Source organism: Salminus brasiliensis, chromosome 16, assembly GCF_030463535.1.
Source record: "Salminus brasiliensis chromosome 16, fSalBra1.hap2, whole genome shotgun sequence".
Classification (NCBI taxonomy): Eukaryota; Metazoa; Chordata; class Actinopteri; order Characiformes; family Bryconidae; genus Salminus; species Salminus brasiliensis.
In genome coordinates, this window is record NC_132893.1 from 31,959,363 (window position 1) to 31,978,327 (window position 18,965).

Genomic DNA, 18,965 nt, shown 5'->3' on the forward strand with positions numbered 1-18,965 from the left:
AGCAGCAGCAGCAGCAGCTCACCTGATTTACCATCATTAAGCCCTGATTTACCATCAAACCAGGTGTTGATCTGAGAAGAACTCTAAAAAGTACTAAAATTCCATGAGAGAGGAGAACTTTGGAGATGTTCTAATGATGAACACAGTGATGGAGAACCTCCACCACTTTCTGTAGGAATGTTATTATTAGTGTTTATTCTAATATCAGTGTTTTAGCCCAGATACGCAGCTTTTTACCTCTAATTGGGACATTTGTCTAGACCTTTTGCACGGTATAGCGTATACACTGCTTTCTGTATGAAGTCTACATAAGTCTCATGCCCCCAAACCCACAACATCCTTCAGAGGAAACGTCATTTTATGTCGAGTCATTCTGACTCATGAAAAGCTTAATAAAAACCACAAACCGAAGGAACTTTTTTTTTCCTCAGTTTTTACTCATACTGCATGTTTACAAACGGCATCATTACCTTTATGTACACTTAACAATAAAAAAAGAACTATACATTTATAGCTGAATCTCCAAAAATCATCATTACAATAAGAAACCACAGGACATTACCAGAGACATCATTATAAGATTACTGATATAGTTAATCCTATACATTTTTTTATACGAACAAAGCAGAGCCATTTACAAAGAGCACTGACTGCATTAGAGTATTGGCAAAAAACAATAAAAAATAATAATAATAATAAAACGACGGCATTCAAGCATTATTATGGCAAACGTCCGTCCTTCCAACGTAGAAAAAGCCCACATTTTAAGATCCATGTGTTTTTTCTTTACTCCCTCACATTATTAGTTTCACATCAAATAAGGTTGTGTTTGTAGAAGAGTGAACTAAACGCTATAAAGAGTTTTAATGGCTGAGCTGTTTAAGTCCGTTTGGATTGTAAACAGAACCAGATCCACTTAAAAGTCCATTTATTAGTGAGCTTTAAGTTTCCCACAAACACAAAAGCACACACACATACATACTCACTCACACACACTAGTACGCACACTCAGGCAGCCGGGTAGATATACAGTGATGTAACACTATCAGGACACTCCATGAAAACCTCTGTCTTTTTGAATGTATTTATGAAACATCTGGACGTTTGATCTTCATGTGATCAATCCTGAGAGATGGAGGTAATCTAACTCAACTCACTCAACTGAGAAAATGTCTTTAATCGTTGGTTATAAAGTGGAATTGATAGAAATGTAAATTTAATACTAATTTAAATGTGTAGAATTCGAATCAGCTGCAGACGACTAGAACAGGGTTCGAGTGGCTCAGCGCTAAGACACTGCTACTATGGCCGAGGGGTCGCGAGTTTGAATCTCGAGCCATGCTGCTTTGCCATCATTGGCCGGAGTCTGAGAGAGCACTATTGGACGTGCTCTCTCCGGGTGGGTGGATGGCACCCCCCCACCCCATCTCTCGTTAGCTGGTGTGACAGAGCTGGGAACCTGTTTCTTTCCTCGGAGCTTGCCGGCTACTTGGCAATACCGATCTGCGGCTGGCTTTGCATGTATCAGAGGAGACATGTTCAGTCCTTACCCTCCTAGTGTCAGGAGAACTCCTCGTGTCGGGGGCTACGAACACGTGCGTTAATTGGCTGTGGCGATTAACAACTAAAAACATTCAACAAACAAATAACAAAAAGAGAATTCAACCTCAGACGTTTAGTCTGGTCTGCTCCTGACTGAGTTGAAGTGAGTGGTGAAGAAGACCACCATCATGGCCAGATCCAGTAACGTCTTTGAGGCCTTCAGAAAGAAGGTTGTAGAAGCAGAGGAGTCTGAGAAGAGGTTTTAAAAAGATCTCAGAACTGTTAGAAATCAGCCACCATTCCCTCCATCAGCTAAATCATTTACAAGTGCAACAGCTGACCAACATGTCCAGGTCAGGCCGTCCTGGCAAGTTCAGCCCAGGAGCAGAACCACAAGATGAGATAAGCACATTGTCTCCAACAGTCAATGAAATCGTGTCATCGTGTTGGCAGGTAGCTCTCGCTCCATGGCTGATGTCAAAGTACAGCGTCTACCATCAGAATGAGTAAAACTGAGGTGGGGGTGAGCAAGGAGAAGACCCTTACTGTTAAAAAAAATTATAATAAATCAGGGGAAGACCCAAGAGACATCTGTCCAAAGCACAAAGTGTTCCAGACGTCCTGGTCCTGGTCCTTTAGTCTTACCCTGGTGTTGTTTAATGCACTGGCAGCCAGGGTGTATTTCTATTACCTCCGTCTCTCCGTTTGGTTGGAATGCAGACCCAGTGTCCAGATGTTTAACTATGTTAACTATGGGCTTCCTCATTTTTCCACATGACTGTATACGCTGTAGAAAACTGACAGGCTTATATAGTTTAGATCACAAAATCAATGCACATTATTCACGCAACACATTGCACCTTATAATAAATAGTGTTGTTTTTTTTAAGGATGATATACAGGAGACAAAAGATCAGACAAAGTCAGTCAGACACTATAAATGTATAAATAAAAAAAAAAACAAACACAAAAATATGTATAAATAAACATCCAGAAGACAGAGCTATATGAAATCTTCCTCTTTTCTTTCTTTCCCTGGAAAATAAATAAGCGTATGTCTATGTACAGTCTGAATACTGACTCCGACTCTGACTCTGCACTCAGGTCGAGTCCCGGCGCTGACGGCACTTCACCCCGCCAGCATCGGAGAACCGTGAACATAATCCTTGCAGTCCTGATCTTCGTCCTCCTCCTCCTCCTCATCCTCCTCTTCATCATCCTCGTCCTCCTCCGTCAGCTCCGTGATGGCTACGCGGAGGAACACAGTAGCTGTTGCATCAGTACGAAACACAACAGCACACACACTCACCGCATGGCTTTTAATGAACAAGAACAGTCTCTCTCTCTCTCTTTTGTTGTTGTTTTTTTTTTATACAAAAAGAACCATGAATGGTTAGCAGTCCGGCAAAGCATCTGAAATGATAATGCTTTTTTTTCTGACTGGCACAAGGAAGCAGGTGGGCAGCCTTGTGCGGCGGGACTGAGGGGGGGGTCAGGGGTTCGGACGGGTCAGTGGTCTACGCCTGGAAGCAAAAAGAAAAGCGCTTTCATTTTCGACAGGCTGGAACAAGCCCCAACGGCTCAAAGGCAAGATGAACTGTTCAGCCACTGTCAAAAATGTTAAGTCAAGCCAACTTAGTCGGCATCTCAGTTTGGTCAACAATTCATAGCGAGCCTCGAATGCATCAGTAAATGTAAAACTGCAGCTGAAACTAATTAAATACTGTGTAAGATGTTCAGTCTGTGGCTCCGCCCCCTCAATCTGTTTACTGTTTATTCCCATCTGCAGGTTAGAGCTCCCCCTATCACATAGAGAGGGTTTTCTATTCTCAGACTGCTGACCACGGATGGCTGTTGTTAGTGGTGTTGATGGGATGTGAACTAATAAGCTCCTCTGAGTCTCTTGACCAGCTGGCAGTTAGACAGTCGCTCCACTCTAGAGCTGTGAAGCCGAATACATTTCAGTATTTGGGAAAGAAGGGACGGTAAATTTAAACAGAAATGCAATGTCATTTCACAGCTCTAGACCGGCCCTACGGTCTAACTGCTGCTCATTATCAGGTGTGAGGAAGTTATAAGCTTAAATCCCAGCAAGGGCTCAGAACTGCACTGTCTAAATCCTCCCAGTCTGATGACATCACATGATAGGGGAAGCTCTAACCTGCAGATGGGAATAAGCAGATAGAGTGGGCGGGGCCAGTTTCAACTGCAGCTCATTAACTGATGAGGCTAAACTCAATGTAAACTGTTGACCAAGCAATATAAGGAGATACAGGAGTGATGAATGTGAGTTAGGGGAGTTAACTCAAAAAAAAAAACAGCATCACAGTTACAGCATCATCTGAAGTTGGCTTGACTTTACATTTTTTACAGTGCAACATTTGCAGTTTGAACCAAATTCTATTGATTAACCCCGTAAACTCCAAGCGTATTCCCTCTGTATTTTTATTAGTAATTAGTTAATGGCTTATTCTTCAGTAGGTGCTTTGTAACGCATATGTAAGTTATGCAGCTCTGAGAATTAGAAAGGGAAGTCAGTGAGAATTTAAGGGGTTAAAGACACAGAAACTCACACAGAAACTCAAAACAATGAACACAGACACTTTACAGCACATAACTCCTCCAGAGCAGTGTTAGTAACAGTGCCATTTCACATTATCACCTCATATCTTTGGCAACAAAAACACTTCACACGCAGCTTAATAAGCCTGGTCTTGGAGTAAATACAGACCGCTACTGTTCATTCTCCAGAAAAAAACCTGGTCTAGCTGGGGACTAGGCTTCATAAGTATACCATTGCAGTCATGCAAGAACTTTGTACCTCCAAAACAGCAGCTTTCAATGGAAGTCATCAGCAAAAGAGCACAGAGTCATTTTGGAGCATTTCTATTCATCCTTTTTATCATAAGAGTTGGACACAGTATAAAGAAATGGAAGAAATGGAGATGCAAGGTTTGTATGTGTGTCAGTGATAATACTAGGAAACAAGCCCGTAATGTAGCGGCCAATAGGGAACCTCACAATTTACAACATCAGGTTTGGCACTGGTAGAAAGACAGCATCAGAAAGATCCATCATCGTTGTCCACTTGCTGGAAACGGGCCCTCTGTGACCTCATTAGAGGTCAGTCTCTTTCACACCCTTATATGACATCAGTGATGACACTAGCAAGACAGCACAAACCTGATGTGGAAAAGGGCGAAGCCTCTTTTTAAGTGCTTCCAAGAGGGGACAGCGGGGTGGACTGCACCCGTACATTGAACTAATTCTCAGTGGGCTATTATTAATCATAGCGAAACTTCACATTCAAATGTTCATACTGAAGGGACCAACAGAAGTGGTCCGAAATGACCCAGAGTCAAATCGTTCAAATCAAATGTTGGGGTACATCGGTGGAGCGTGGACTAGGTGGGTTCCAGAGAAGGTATGGGCTCTAAGAGGGTTCGTATATATGTTTTACTGGGACTAAGCCTAGTATGCTGTGTACAACCTAGACGAGGCCCATGTTTAACCCCTCCTGATCCCATCACTGACCCTGGTGGGCATCCATATGTGGGGCCAACATGGAACCCGAGGACTAAACTGGATCATACAGACCCCAATTGGACGTTTATAGCTGGGTAACTTTCATTAAAATGTAAGAATTCAGAAGTTCTCTGGTAAGGTCACCATTTTGTCCAGAGCTATGTCCATTAAAGTCATGTTACACAGGTAGGAGTATGGAGTGTTAGGAGTCTTACCCAAAGACTACCACAGGGAGGACAGTGTTGTTACCTACTACACTCACCAACCAGCACACTCTTAAAATGAAGGTGCTTCACATGGTTCCTTTAGCGACGCCACAGAAGAACCATGTTCTTCACACTGACACAGTAGAAGAACTATGTTTGTGATAAATAAACTACATGTCCAAATGTTTGTGGACACCCTTTCTAATGAATACATTCAGCTACTTTATGCTGCACCCATTGCTGACACAGATGTGGCTAGTCCCGGTAGAGAATGACTCCCAATAGAATAGGACTGATGCCAGGCGTGGGCTAGAGGGGTATAGACCCCCTCCCAGCATTGAGCTGTGGAGCAGTGGAAGAGCGATTCTTTTATGGTATCGCTCGAAGAGTGTACGTAACAGAGCAAAGCATCTCCACTGATGATTCTTGCATTGCCATTGATGTCAGATTCAGATTTGGTCTGTATCAGCTCTTCTCAAATCAGGTCTCGGGGACCTCCAGTCCAGTCCAGTCCAGATACTTGCTCCAATTTAACCAGCGAGGGACGACAAATCTGGACCATCAAGGAGAACCACTGGTCTAAACAATCCTGATCAGCCCAAAATGGGCTTCTGATGATTAAAAAAAAAAAAAAGAACCACTACTGAACCACATCTGATCTGAATACGACTACAGATACCCTGGATCAACCCCAGTGTCTGTCTCTCATACACAAGCTAAACTGTGTATCACATGACCCTTGCCGTGAGTCTGCGCCAGGGCTACAGGCATAAGCAACAGCACGACTCCCACAAGCAGTCCATGAAGCCATGTCCCTGTGTGCTTTCCACATGACGTGTTTACACCAGTGAACTGGACTGTTTGAACACAACAACAATGTGACCTTTTGTTCGGGATTATTCATAATTCATAACTGTCCTCCGTGCAGAAGTGAAACTGTCCCGAAGTAGATATATTACGCAGGTCTTTAAGTGGCTGAAATGATATGTTATTGGATTGAATTAGATTGTTATTTGGTTATTCTCCCCAGCACACCAGCTGGTCCCGGCTTCCATTCTGATAAAATAAAGGGCCCATATCGCCTTTATTGCCCCATATAGCCTTTAAAAATGTCCCGTTCATTTCCCAGTCCATATGATATTTACACTATTTGGGATTTTTGAAATTTTGCATTTCTTATTTTTGGTGATACACTAAACTTTGGGCAGAGTGTAGAGTATCTAGAGTACTGTAGTCTCCATACTGACTTCTGTATTTGCTAGCATCTAAGCCTTGACCTATCTTTTGGATCCTAGTTGATACAAACTAGCTAAGCTATTTTCTGAGTGAACAGTGGAGCACTTTTGTAGGTCGCTCTGGAGAAGAGCATCTGCTAAATACCTTTAATGTAAATGTACATGTAAACGTGATGTCACAAAAACAAATGATTTAATATACCTGTCTATTCACCCTACAGCAGATTAGCCACGCCCTTTCTTACTGAAGCTGTAGGAGTGTTTCACCCTGGACTCCTGTCCTTATTTAATCACGTATCTCCAAAATAGTTACTTTAAGGAGAAGACAAAAATGGCCTTAACTTTGAATGGAGGTCAGTGTAAAAGAAAGAGTTTATCCCAAGTAATTTGGAGCATTTCTATTGGTCTATTCACCTAGACCAGTGTACAGAAGCAGCTACAGGGTTTAAAAACGCACAAAGATGGAGACCTCAGCGACATACACAGAGCTGTGCAGGGGTTTTGGACCCCTAATCCCATTATTATATACTGTCTATATAATGATTGGGGAAATGTAAGATATTAGCCTTTAAAACACTACACCCATGTCATTGCTGAACTGAATAACAGCCCTTAAACACAATGAGGGTGTGAATTTAAGGGCTTAACTGCTTTCATTTACAGCAGCATTTTCATTTCTGTTAATGAAAAGAGCTGAAAAGAGCTGAGACGAATGAACTCGGCGCAGGGACACATACGAGCACTACAGTCCCAGAATCCTCCAGTTCCTTGGTGTGCTATGGCATGGACTGGATCATGCAGCTGATTGGATGACGGTAAGGCAGTGGGCTAAATGATCTTAGTGACATTAGGGATGTTCTCATGGCAGCACTGTCCAGTCTAAGCATCCTCTACTTACAGTTGCAGGAGCCGGAGTGTTTGACCTCCAGGACGCGGCCGAGCGAGCAGGCGGCCCGCCGCATGGCGCACTCGCTGGGGTAGGTGGTGTTGTCGCTGGCGCACACGCTGTCTCCGGGATGGCTCTCCGGACACTCGTCTTCACAGACGGAGCAGCGACCTCGCTCTGTCCGTGCATCCCACAGACACCTCTTTCCCTCGGGGCAGCGGATGTCGTCACACGACTGGGCATCTGAGAGGAACAATGGGAGGGGTCAGAAAGTGCCTCCAAACAAGCAGCAATGGAGGTCTATGTAATCCAGTAATACACTCTCCACCCCGTAACAGGATTACACTGTAACACTAACACTACATTAACTGTCAATTACGAGATTTTTATATTGCCCAATAAGAACGAGAGTGGTCAAATCCTGGTCCCTTAAGATCTACCACACCTGGCTCTAAGACTCCTGCAGGATCAGGTGTGTTAGATTAGATAGGGGTGGAGCTCTGCAGAACAGTAGTCATCTCCATGAACCATTACAATAATGTTATAAAGCCGATTTGTGGTCTAACAGAGCTCGCACTGGGTTGTCCTTGGGGCGTAGCCATCTAACATTTTGCCGTATCTACAGATCAGACGTTCAGACCCTCGAAACTTGGTGATGTTTCCATTACTACCAATAAATAGTAAAATAGTAATAGTAATAAGCATTGGCCTTGGCATCTGGAGACCACCGATACGATCCCTGGTGATGCCACAGTCAGCCATGGCCAGAAGTCCTAGAGAACATAACTGGCCTTGCTTTCTTTGGGTGGCCCTCCCTCTCCACCCCATCACTCAACACGATGCTAGCCAGTGTGAACGTCTCCTCGTCTATACCACATCCTACTATCCAGTGATGCTTTATTAGCAGCAGTTCAAAATGATTAGCCCCCAAAACTGGTGGCATTGTGTGACGGGGTGGAAGTTGCATTAAAAAAATCACCAATATTATCACTATTATTACTGGATCACCAATATTAACCAATATTATCACCACAAAATCCATGTATCAGCTATGCTGTAGGTAGAGCCTGAAGTACGAACCCATATAAAGGTCCTTGGAGTAGTGTCCAGGGTCAGGTGTGTAGGTTGAGTGAAGGGGAAAACACAAAAATGTGCATGCTGTCCCCAAGACTGGGATTAGTAATCACTAGCCTGGCCTGATTTGGGTTATTACAGTTAAGTAATACATAACAGACGCCCGAACAACAGTGTAGTAATGCATAGTAAGGCTCAGTATTCAGATGATGGGATAATGTGTTATTGCACCACAGCAAACTAATGAGGACCACATGTTTAGAGTGTATTATATAAGCAAAGCCTTTTGGCTTGGGCTTGGGCCTGATCGGGGATCATTGCTTGCCAGTTTTAGTCTAATGAACATGATCACACAGGCTGTAAAAACTAATCCTAGATCAAGTCAAGCTTTATTATTAAGCCAGGTGTCGGGAGAGGAATGAAATACAGTTCCCCTGAAACCGCAGTTACGCATTCAACCCGAACAAGCAGCGGAAAGCAGATACAGTGAGTGCAGACAATCACAAGACAATAGAAATGGAAATCTACAGTAGCGTCACCCTGCTAGTTCTCAGGAGCAGATCTGCTTGGCTCTAAGACTAGTCACTCTAAGCCTCTATGCAAAAAAAAAAGGCTGTGTTCTCACCTACGCACTTGCCCTCATAGGCGACCCCGATCGACCTCCCCAGAATGCAGGTGGCTCTTCTGAGGTGGCAGGCGCTGAGGTAAACGATCCCATCGTTTCCACACAGGTACTGCTCGGGCGAGGCCACCTCAGGGCACAGGCGGTTGCAGGTCACGCAGTATGCATTGTTGATCTGGTCCACCACACAGGTGGAGCTGCCAGGGCAGCGGACGTCCTCACACGTTTCTGGAAAGGGGACAAAATGGGACAAGTGATGATGAGGACTAGATTAAGATTAAAGATAAACGCTAAGAAGTCAATAAGATAAATGTCCTCTTAAAAATAAGAAGAAATGTCCTCTTAAAAATCCTGGGTTTTAAGAGTTTCATTTGAGACAATTCTTAGGAAGACATGGTGACTGAGGCCCTTTGCAACTTCATCCGCAAGCTTTCTATAACATAGCCGTTTTACAGCTTATTATAAACAACACACCTTTTGGGACACACCTCTAAATCATTGAATTCAGGTGCTTCATTCAAGCCCGTTGCCACCGGTGTATAAAATCAAGCCCCTAGCCCTGCAGTCTGCCTTCCTTACACACATTAGTGAAAGAACGGGAGGTTCTGAAGAGCTCACTGAACTCCAGCGTGGTTCTGTATGTAATAGGAGACACCGCTGCACCAACAACTACAACAAGTCAGCTGGTGAAATTTTATAATTTCCTCCCTCCTAGATCTTCCTCCATCAGCTGTGAGTGGTGTTATTATTGAACAGTGGAAGAGTTTAGGAGGAACAGCTCACAGAGAGCAGCTCAGTGATCCACCGAGTGTCTGTCAGACCACGTAAAGCTACAGAGCGGGGTCAGGGCCGAGTGCTGAGCTCAGAGCAGAGTGCAGAAAAGCCTCCAACTGACTCAGTAACTGCAGCAGAGCTCCAGACCTGCTGCTGCTGGTAGAGCTTAGAGCAAAGGGAGGAACAGCTCCATATTAATGCCTATGGGTTTAGAACGGCTGTGGGTGTCCCAATAGATGGATGGTGGAGGATGACTTCAGAAAGTCATCATTTTCCTTATGCAGAAACTAACAGTGCTTTAATAACCATTATCACTGTTCAATTACAATTAATATAATTCATTTGTACCCAGTTTTCCTTCCCAATTTTAGATTTTAGTCAATTAGCCATCCCACTACCCATTAGTACTCTCCCTATCACATGTAATGCTCCCGATACTGTGAGGGTGAGTCCAATGCAACGTCACCGGGCCACCAACGTGCTCGAAGGAAAGCCCTGGGTACCCTGCTCTGATGCATCAGCCAGCAGACGCCCGTGCTGGCCAGCATCACACTGACGAGAGAGAGAGAGAGAGAGAGAGAGAGAGAGAGAGAGAGAGAGAGAGAGAGAGAGAGAGAGAGAGAGAGAGAGAGAGAGAGAGAGAGAGAGAGAGAGAGAGAGAGAGAGAGAGAGAGAGAGAGAGAGAGAGAGAGAGAGAGAGAGAGAGAGAGAGAGAGAGAGAGAGAGAGAGAGAGGGCCAGAGGGCCAGAGGGCCAGAGGGCCGGCCGGCCGGAGAGAGCAAGGCCAATTGTGCTCTTCCAGGCTTCGTCTGCTGATGGTTGATAAGAAGAATTCTGGCCTCCGATTCTGAGATTCTCTATGCTAGGCTGGTTTAATGAGCAAAGATTAAGCTGAATGTTGGACAAAATGAGACTTTCAGGAGCTTTCACTTCACCTAATTAACCTAGTTTTAATTTATCTCACTTAATCCTAATTAATCCTAAGATTCAGACAGGGTTTGAATTTAAAGCAGGTGTTTAAAAGGTGGATCTTCACACCAGGCTGGTTTGAAGATCACAGATAAGGCAAAACTCTGGACTAGGTTCTTCGGACTAGACTAGACTCCCACATGGATATTATCTAAGCAAACTGATGTGTAAATGTTTGTGGACACCTCTTCTAATGAATGCACTCAACTACAACTACTTGTCTAGTCCCTGCAGAGAGGTACTGCCAATAGAATAGGACTCTCTGGAGCAGATAAATAAACATGAACCTACTGGCACCATGCTGCCTAATGCCAGGTGTTGGCCAGAGGGGTGTAAAGACCCCAGCATTGAGCTGTGGAGCAGAGGAAGATCTGTGATGCTCCATCCATTACTTTTAGATGGGATGGGTTGGGGAGTTGTGGATGAGGTGGGGTGGTGATCATCCAACATCCTGATCTCACTAACACTCACACTTGTTGCTGAATGCAATCAAATAATTACAGCAATGTTTTTTTTTTCTTCCAACATCTAGTGGAAGACTTATTTCCTGCATAGTGGAGACAGTTACTCCAATGAAAGCAGGATAAACTCTTTTTATATTTAAACCCCTGATCAGCAGGTGTCCCAATACTTTTGTCCATAGACTTTTTTAGACTAGTAGTGTTAGTAACTGTTTAGATAAGTACCATAATTGAATAATTTGAGTCAAATACTTACTCTTGCACTTGCCCTGGTACTGGGCCACTAGGTTGGGGTATCTCTTGCACTTCGCCCTGAGCAGAGCACACTCGTTGCGGTAGGTTTTCCCATCTGAGCCACACACAGGGCCTTTAAAGGTGACGCTGGAGCAGTCTGGAGCGCACACACACCGCGGCCTGTTCCTCTTGTTCATCTTGCACCGCTTTCCGGGGCCACAGTCCACGTTATCGCATGTCTCTAATGAAATCAAGTGAATCAGTCAGTCAAACAAGCATTCACAATATCACCCGCATATGATACACTGCCTATACACGACATGTCCAAATGTTTGTGGACACTCCTTCTAATGAAGGCATTCAGCTACTTTAAGTTTGCTGATACAGATATGCAAATGCACACACACAGCTTGTCTAGTCCCTGTAGAGAAGTACTGCCAATAGATTAGGACTCTCTGGAGCAGATAAATAATCATGAACCTATTGGCACCATGCTGCCTTATGCCTTGTGTTGGGCTAGAGGGGTATAAAGCCCCCCAGCATTGAGGAGCTGTGGAGCAGTGGAGGAGCTGTGTTCTCTGGAAGGATGGTTGGTGCTCTGTCTAATCTAACCTTTAGGAGGAGTTGGGGATGATGAGGTGGGGTGATGAACATCCAACATCCTGACCTCACTAATGCTCTGTCACTGGATGCAATCAAATCCTCACAGCAATACTCCTCCGAAATCTAGTATAAAGCTTTCCTCTCTGCACAGTTACTCCAACAAACGCAGGATCTTTTTTTTTTTATGCCCCTGATTTTGGAAGAAACAATGAAAGAGCAGGTGTCCCAATACTTTTGTCCCTGCGAGTTTAATGCCAACTCACATCCAGTAGATTTCAGCTTCAGTCCAGCAAGCAAGGTCAAGCAAACTGACTGGTTCAGGTGTATAAATGTATGGGAAACATCTACCATGTCCCAAGCATGATGCCCAGTGCGCCAGTTCTGATGATGTGGATCAGATATTAGGCCTGAAACTGAACCCTACAGGCTGGTTTCTGAGACGTTACTAAAGCCCAGTCTTGGACACACAGCAATGTTAGGGGTATTTCTCTATTTATGGCTGGCTTTCAGACTCAGATTATGCCTAACCCTCAGCTGAGTAAGATGTGGACTAGGTATGAAAACACTCCCTGAAATCCCATCCAGTCTAGGGCTTATGTAAATTCAGGTTCTGGGAAACTGTGCCTAGATCCACAGGGGTTGGGGGCCACTGTACGCTTATATTTAAGTCATTTTCCATCTTCATGCAAAACCCGAAGGAAGGAAAGTACGCTGCATCAGTGCCATACCTTTGCACGGTATGCAGTTTGGCGCACCGCCATTCAGGAGCAGCCACCGGAACAAGGTATTGCTGGGCACGTCCTCCTCGGTCCACGCCGTGCCCAGACGCTCACTTCTGCAGCACTCCTCTCGGCTCATCCCAGACATGTAGAGGACCTGACATCTCCCGTTCTTCCCCTGCTCGAGCCAGCAGTTGCCAGCTGGAAAGAATCAGCCCTGTTAGCACCCAGTACATGAGGAGTCTTTCAGGACCTACTCGGGGGCCATTAGTTTGTGGTCAGTGTACGTTAGCCTTAATGGAATACTCCAGTGTTGTTCAGCCTAATCTCTGTCTGCTGCAGCTGTTTCCTCGCCATGCATATTGGTTCACTGAAGCTAATACAGATGTCCAATCAATCATTGATCAATCAAACAATGTCCAATCTTCTCGTATTAGCAGTATTAGTGATTGACAGCACTGAAGTGTTGCTTTTCAGTGTGTAGACTTGGGTAGGAGTGGGCGATATGCCATAATAGATATATGATCTCATGATACTGACACACGATATGCTACGATATTGACACAATATTTGCAATATCAGAACAGATATAAAGAAAATATGATCCGTGGTGGAAAATACTGTAATTCCATTATTCTGATGTATTTATTTATTTATTTATTCATTTATTCATTCACTATGGGACTAATTTCGCTCCCCTTCTAGCTGGTCAGTCTTGTCCGGTACTGATGGCATCTATGATAGACTCAGACAAGCATATTGTGATGCAACTGATCATGATATGATAAATATTGTCTTATTGCCAAGCCCAACATTCTTCAAAAATATGATTTTAGAACCCCCCTTTTCGGTGTTGAACAGCACCATTTGTTCTATAAGGGTTCTATAAAGAATGAGGTTCAGGTTCCCTAAATGATTTCTTCAGTATTTCTCACACTGTGCTGCACTACACCCAGTCGACCAGGGCTAATTCTGCTCTCTTTCCAGTTGGTCAGTACTGGTCAGTGCTGAATATATCCATGCTAAACTCAGAAAAGCACATTGTGATGTTAATTATCACGATATGATAAATATCATCATATTCCCAAGCCCAACGTTCTTCGAAAATAAGATTATCTGACTCAAAACAGTAGTAGAACCCCTTTCGGTGCTTTACAGCACCATTTGTTCTATAGGGGTTCTATAAAGAATCATCTGCAACAGGACAAAAAAGCACCATAAAGTAGCAAAATACCATAAAACCATCATTATAAATGATTATGATTCAATATGTCCCTCACTGTGCTGCAGGTTGGTCAGTGTTGGTCAGTACGGAAGATTTCCATAAGCACCATAAACTCAGAAAAGCACATTGTGATGGACTGGGATGTAAACCATCATACTTATGGTATCTATCATGATACTGCCAAGCTCTAAATTCTTAAAAAAAAGTTCTATAACTATATGGATAATAATAATATTATCTATATGATTATAATAATAATAGAAGCCCCTTTAGAACCCCATTTGTTCTATGAGGTTTTTATAAGGAATCGTCTACAATAGGACAAAAAGACAGAGGTGGCTCAATGCTATCAAACCCATGATTAATATACCCCTGAGTGATTTCTTCAATATTTCTCACACTGTGCGGCACACCCAGTCGACCAGGGCTAATTCTGCTCTCTTTATAGTTGGTCAGTGCTGGTCAGTGCTGAAGATATCCATGATAAACTTACATTGTAAAAAGCACTGTGTGATATAATGTGATGTAAACCATCACAATAATGAGAATGACATTGAGATCTTTGACTCAAACAATAGTGGAACCTCCTTTTTCCGGTGCTATACAGCACCATTTGTTCTATAGAGGTTCTATAGGGAATCATTTGCTACAGGACAAAAAAGAACCAGAGTAGCAAAATACCCTAAATGATTTTAGTCAATATTTCTCACACTGTGCTGCACCGCATCCAGTTAACCATGACTAATTCTGCTCTCTTTCCAGTTGGTCAGTGCTGATCAGTACTGGTCAGTGCTGAAGATATCCATACTGAACTCAGAAAGGCATACTGTGATGTTCAATGTTCTTCGGAAAAGCGATCATCTGACTCAAAACAGCAGCAGAACCCTGATGTTCGATAGGGGTTCTATAAAGAATTGTCTACAACAGCACAAAAAGTACCAGGGTATCAAAATACCACCACTGTACCCTCATTATACATGATTATGACTCACACAGGGTGCTCCATAAGGTCAGAAAAGCACATTATGACCGACTGAGATATAAACCATAATCATAACGATGGTCATCATAATGAATCATCCACAACAGGACAGAAAAGAACTACAGCTCACCATTAAAATCATCATTATCAATTATTTCTAATCAGTATTTCACACACTGTGCTGCAGCACATGCAGTTTGGTCAGTGCTGGTCAGTACTGAAGATATTTATAATAAACCTGTAAAATCATATTATGATGTAAACCATCACACTAACTGTAAATCCCATCATATTTCCAACCCCTACGTTCTTAGTTAAAAATGCCCACAACTCAAACAGTAGTGGGACCCTTTCTGGTGCTATACAGCACCATCAGTGCTATAGAGGTTCTATAGGGAATCATCTACCACAGAACACAGTAGAACCAGAGTAGCAAAAATACCATCAAACCATCATTATCAATCTTATTATCATATTTATTCAATATTTGGCACACTGCAGCACTAGGGCGGGTGTAGATATCCATGATAAAACCCATATATATACATATCATAATTAATATGATAATATCATCATAGCTTATTTGGCTCAAAACGGTAGTAGAACCCTTTCCGTGCCATACAGCTCCATTTGTTCTATAGAGGTTCTATAAATAAGCCTCTACAAGAGGACAAAAAAGAACCATAGGTGGCAGAATACCTTTAAAACATGATTATGAATGATTGTTTCTGCACTATACTGCATTAACCCCTTATCTCCACGGCTTATTACACACTAATGTGTATTACTTAGTAATTACAGGAACGTCTGTACAGACTAGTGGGGCTGTTCTTTGGTAATAGAGGTTATAACAGTGTAATAACACTTTTGGCCAGTTAGGTTGGTCAGTGTTGGTCAGTACTGAAGATATCCATATATATATATATATATATATATATATATATATATATATATATATATATATATATGTATCCCTACATTCTACAGACTATAGTGGAACCCTGTTCAGTGCAATATAGAACCATTTGTTCTATAAGGGTTCTTTAAAGAACCACCAACTGCAGGTTTTCCATGGAAGTAACCAATCAGTGCATGTATTCAAACATAGGCTGCTGAGTTTCCTTTTTTTCAAGAGGGTACCACACTGAACTACTACAGACCATCATTCCTGAAGCAGTTTCCTAGAGAACAGAAGTCTCAGTGAGTGAGACTGAACACACCCACAGGTGCTGAAACACGAAGAGCTCTCTGTGCCTGTGCTAAAGGCAGGGAGGCATTCAATTCTTTCCACTGGGTTTTAAGTGCCTGCCACAGATGCTGCTGATAGAGACGAGGTTGGGAAACGCTGGAATCCTCCTGTAAAGTATTCCAGGCTGAGCAGAGACGCACTTTGGTTCAACTGGAGAGAAACGATTGGAAAGGCATGAGCCATCTGTGCGCTCAGGCAACTGTTGAGTGTTGAGTAAAGTTAAGCAAGTGCTGGGAATAGAAGTAATCCAATGCATCAGTGGTACAGTGTCACCTCACACAAGCAAACCAAGCAAACCACATCCACAGAATGCATGGCCAAATGTGCACAGTGAGCTACAACAGCACGTTCACACCTAAAACACAACAACAATAAGCAACAGCCAGAAGCACAACTTCTTTATCAAGTGCGCAACCGTTTCTCCACATCCCTCGCTTTTACGCACGGTGATAACTATGCGCATTCGCCCACACGTCTCGACCCCAGTGCGTCCCCAAGCTCTCCCAGCTTTCATCTCCAAAAGCTAACCCATGATAACTGGGGAAGAGCCCCAAACACGACCCGTCCTTACCCTGAACTCGGTGCTCCTCCATGAAGTGCGCGAGCCACATGAGCAGCGCGAGCACGCCCTGGCGAAGCTGCAGCATCTGGAGCATCCTTGGAGAGAGGTGGGCCGGATGTAGGACGAGGTGGAGTAGGACGGGCTGCTTTGCGTGTTTGGCACCCTGTGCCTGTCATAGAGACCCAGTCTGGCGTTTTAAATCGCTATGAGTGTCTGGAGTGGAGCGCCTTTTGGTGGGCGGGCTTGGAAAGTTCAGGGGGGTGGGGACTTTGGAGAAACAGCTCGCTCAAGTGGTCGAGAACCAAGAACAGAAACTCATCAGGTGACGTTTTAGAAGCTTGAGGAACTTTCTCCTCTGACGTTACTGGTCTGCAGAGGGTCTGTATAGGTGTGCGTAATTACGCACAGGGTTTAGTTTGGTTTTTAAGGCTTACCGTGAGAGTTTGTCCCCTCAGATGAGGCACATTTGCTCGTCATGTAATGCTGGGCAGGTCGGGGGGTCTGGTGTGTGAACGTGTGTTGTGCTTTTCTAATAAACACTCGTGATTGCTGCACCAAAGTAAGACACCGGTGCGCTTTCCTGGACTGCGTTTATGAACTACACTGGAGTCTGTCGCTCCAGCACAGTTCAGACGACCATAGAAGCGAGTTAATCTTTTAAAGTGCTCCATTAGAGACAACGCTGAGCGATGATAATAATAGACACGTGGTCATTCTGGTCGTAGTCGTGGACAGTTGTTTGGTCCTCCCCGGAGGTCAAGCGCACAAATATAGACCAACAAATCCTGCTTCAAAGGAGCCTCCTGGGTTGGGGATTGGATTACATCAGACGCAGCAGACAGGACTGAGTGCTGAAATCAGACAAGAGTGTTGCAGGTCTGATGGATGGCAGGTAGCTGCTCCTCCAGGAGAAGAGGGACACTGTTTTGGGAAGCCTAGTGGTGAAAATGTGGCCTCGCTTGCCCTCTGCCGGTAAGAAAGCGGTACTGCAAGTAGTGCATAAGTCACAGGTCTGTCAGTTTCTCACTCTCCTTAACTTCCATCCTCACTCACTCCCTCAATTACGCACTGACTCAGCCCCCCTCAGTCACCCCTTCACCCTCTCCTGATTAGCCATATCATATCCTCCCTCTGCAGTGGTTGCTGGGTTGTAGATTCGAGACCCGGACCCACTAAACTGCCACTGGAGGGGCCTGGAGCAGTGCTCCAGGGGTGCTGTACGTGCATGGCCTACCCTGGGCTCCGACCCCAGCTTTCTAAACTGATCTATATAACAGCAGGATGTCATAGTACTGTACAAGTACACATACCAAATACAGGCACATTATGATCAAACACTTCACTCACTTTACTCACTCTCTCCTGACTAGCTATATCACCCCCCCCACACACACACACACCTCAGTCACTCACTTACTCACTCACTTTTAGACAAGACAAGACAACCATATTCACCATTAGTGAATATTCACCCATTCATTTAACTCACTGTCAGTCACACACACCAGTGAAAGTCACAGTGAGCACACATGCCCGGAGCGGTGGGCAGCCATTGCTGCGGTGCCCGAAGAGCAAAGAGGGTAAAAGGCCTTGCTTAAAGGCCCGACAGTGGCAGCTTGATGAGCCCGGGTATCGAACCCACAACCCTGTCATCAATAGTTCAGAGCACTAAGCACTGAGCCACCACTCAGTCTCTCTTAATTAGCTATATAAACTGCAGAATTGTCCATAATGACAAAATGCTCAATAAAATGCTGCAGAGAAATTGCCCATATCCTCCACTGTCCTCTGCTCACCTGTCTTAACTGACAGCTTTCAGTACAGTGTGGGTGGAGACACCTGCTGGTGGGATTGCGGTACTGACCGTTTTCAATTCGCTGTATTTTTACTGCATTTTTATTAATTATTATTAAAATCAATTTAAATATTCCATTTTTAAAAACTACACGATAAAACCAAAGCAGTTTAAAGATAAAATAAAATAAGTTTAAGACGAAAAGGACTGACCAATCAGTCACCTGACTGAACCAGGACCAATCAGAGCGCAGATCTACGGAAGTAGACGGTAACACAGTAAACATGTGACAGTGTGTGTGTG

At 43.9% G+C, this 18,965-nt stretch overlaps 1 protein-coding gene across 2 annotated transcripts; it reads right to left on the reverse strand.

Moving 5' to 3' along the window:
- Positions 1-432: 432 nt before the first annotated feature.
- On the reverse strand, positions 433-16,970 carry fstb (follistatin b). Of its 2 annotated transcripts, none has more exons than XM_072659161.1 (6): positions 16,877-16,970; positions 12,859-13,050; positions 11,550-11,768; positions 9,094-9,318; positions 7,407-7,637; positions 433-2,790 (listed from the first exon to the last, which is right to left on the reverse strand). In XM_072659161.1, the coding sequence occupies exons 1-6, from the start codon at positions 16,959-16,961 to the stop codon at positions 2,672-2,674; spliced, it is 1,071 nt and encodes a 356-aa protein (XP_072515262.1). In that variant the 5' UTR covers positions 16,962-16,970; the 3' UTR covers positions 433-2,671. The 2 variants fall into 2 exon arrangements, with proteins under 2 accessions (XP_072515262.1, XP_072515263.1); XM_072659162.1 differs by having other exon boundaries at positions 2,701-3,065.
- Positions 16,971-18,965: the final 1,995 nt, after the last annotated feature.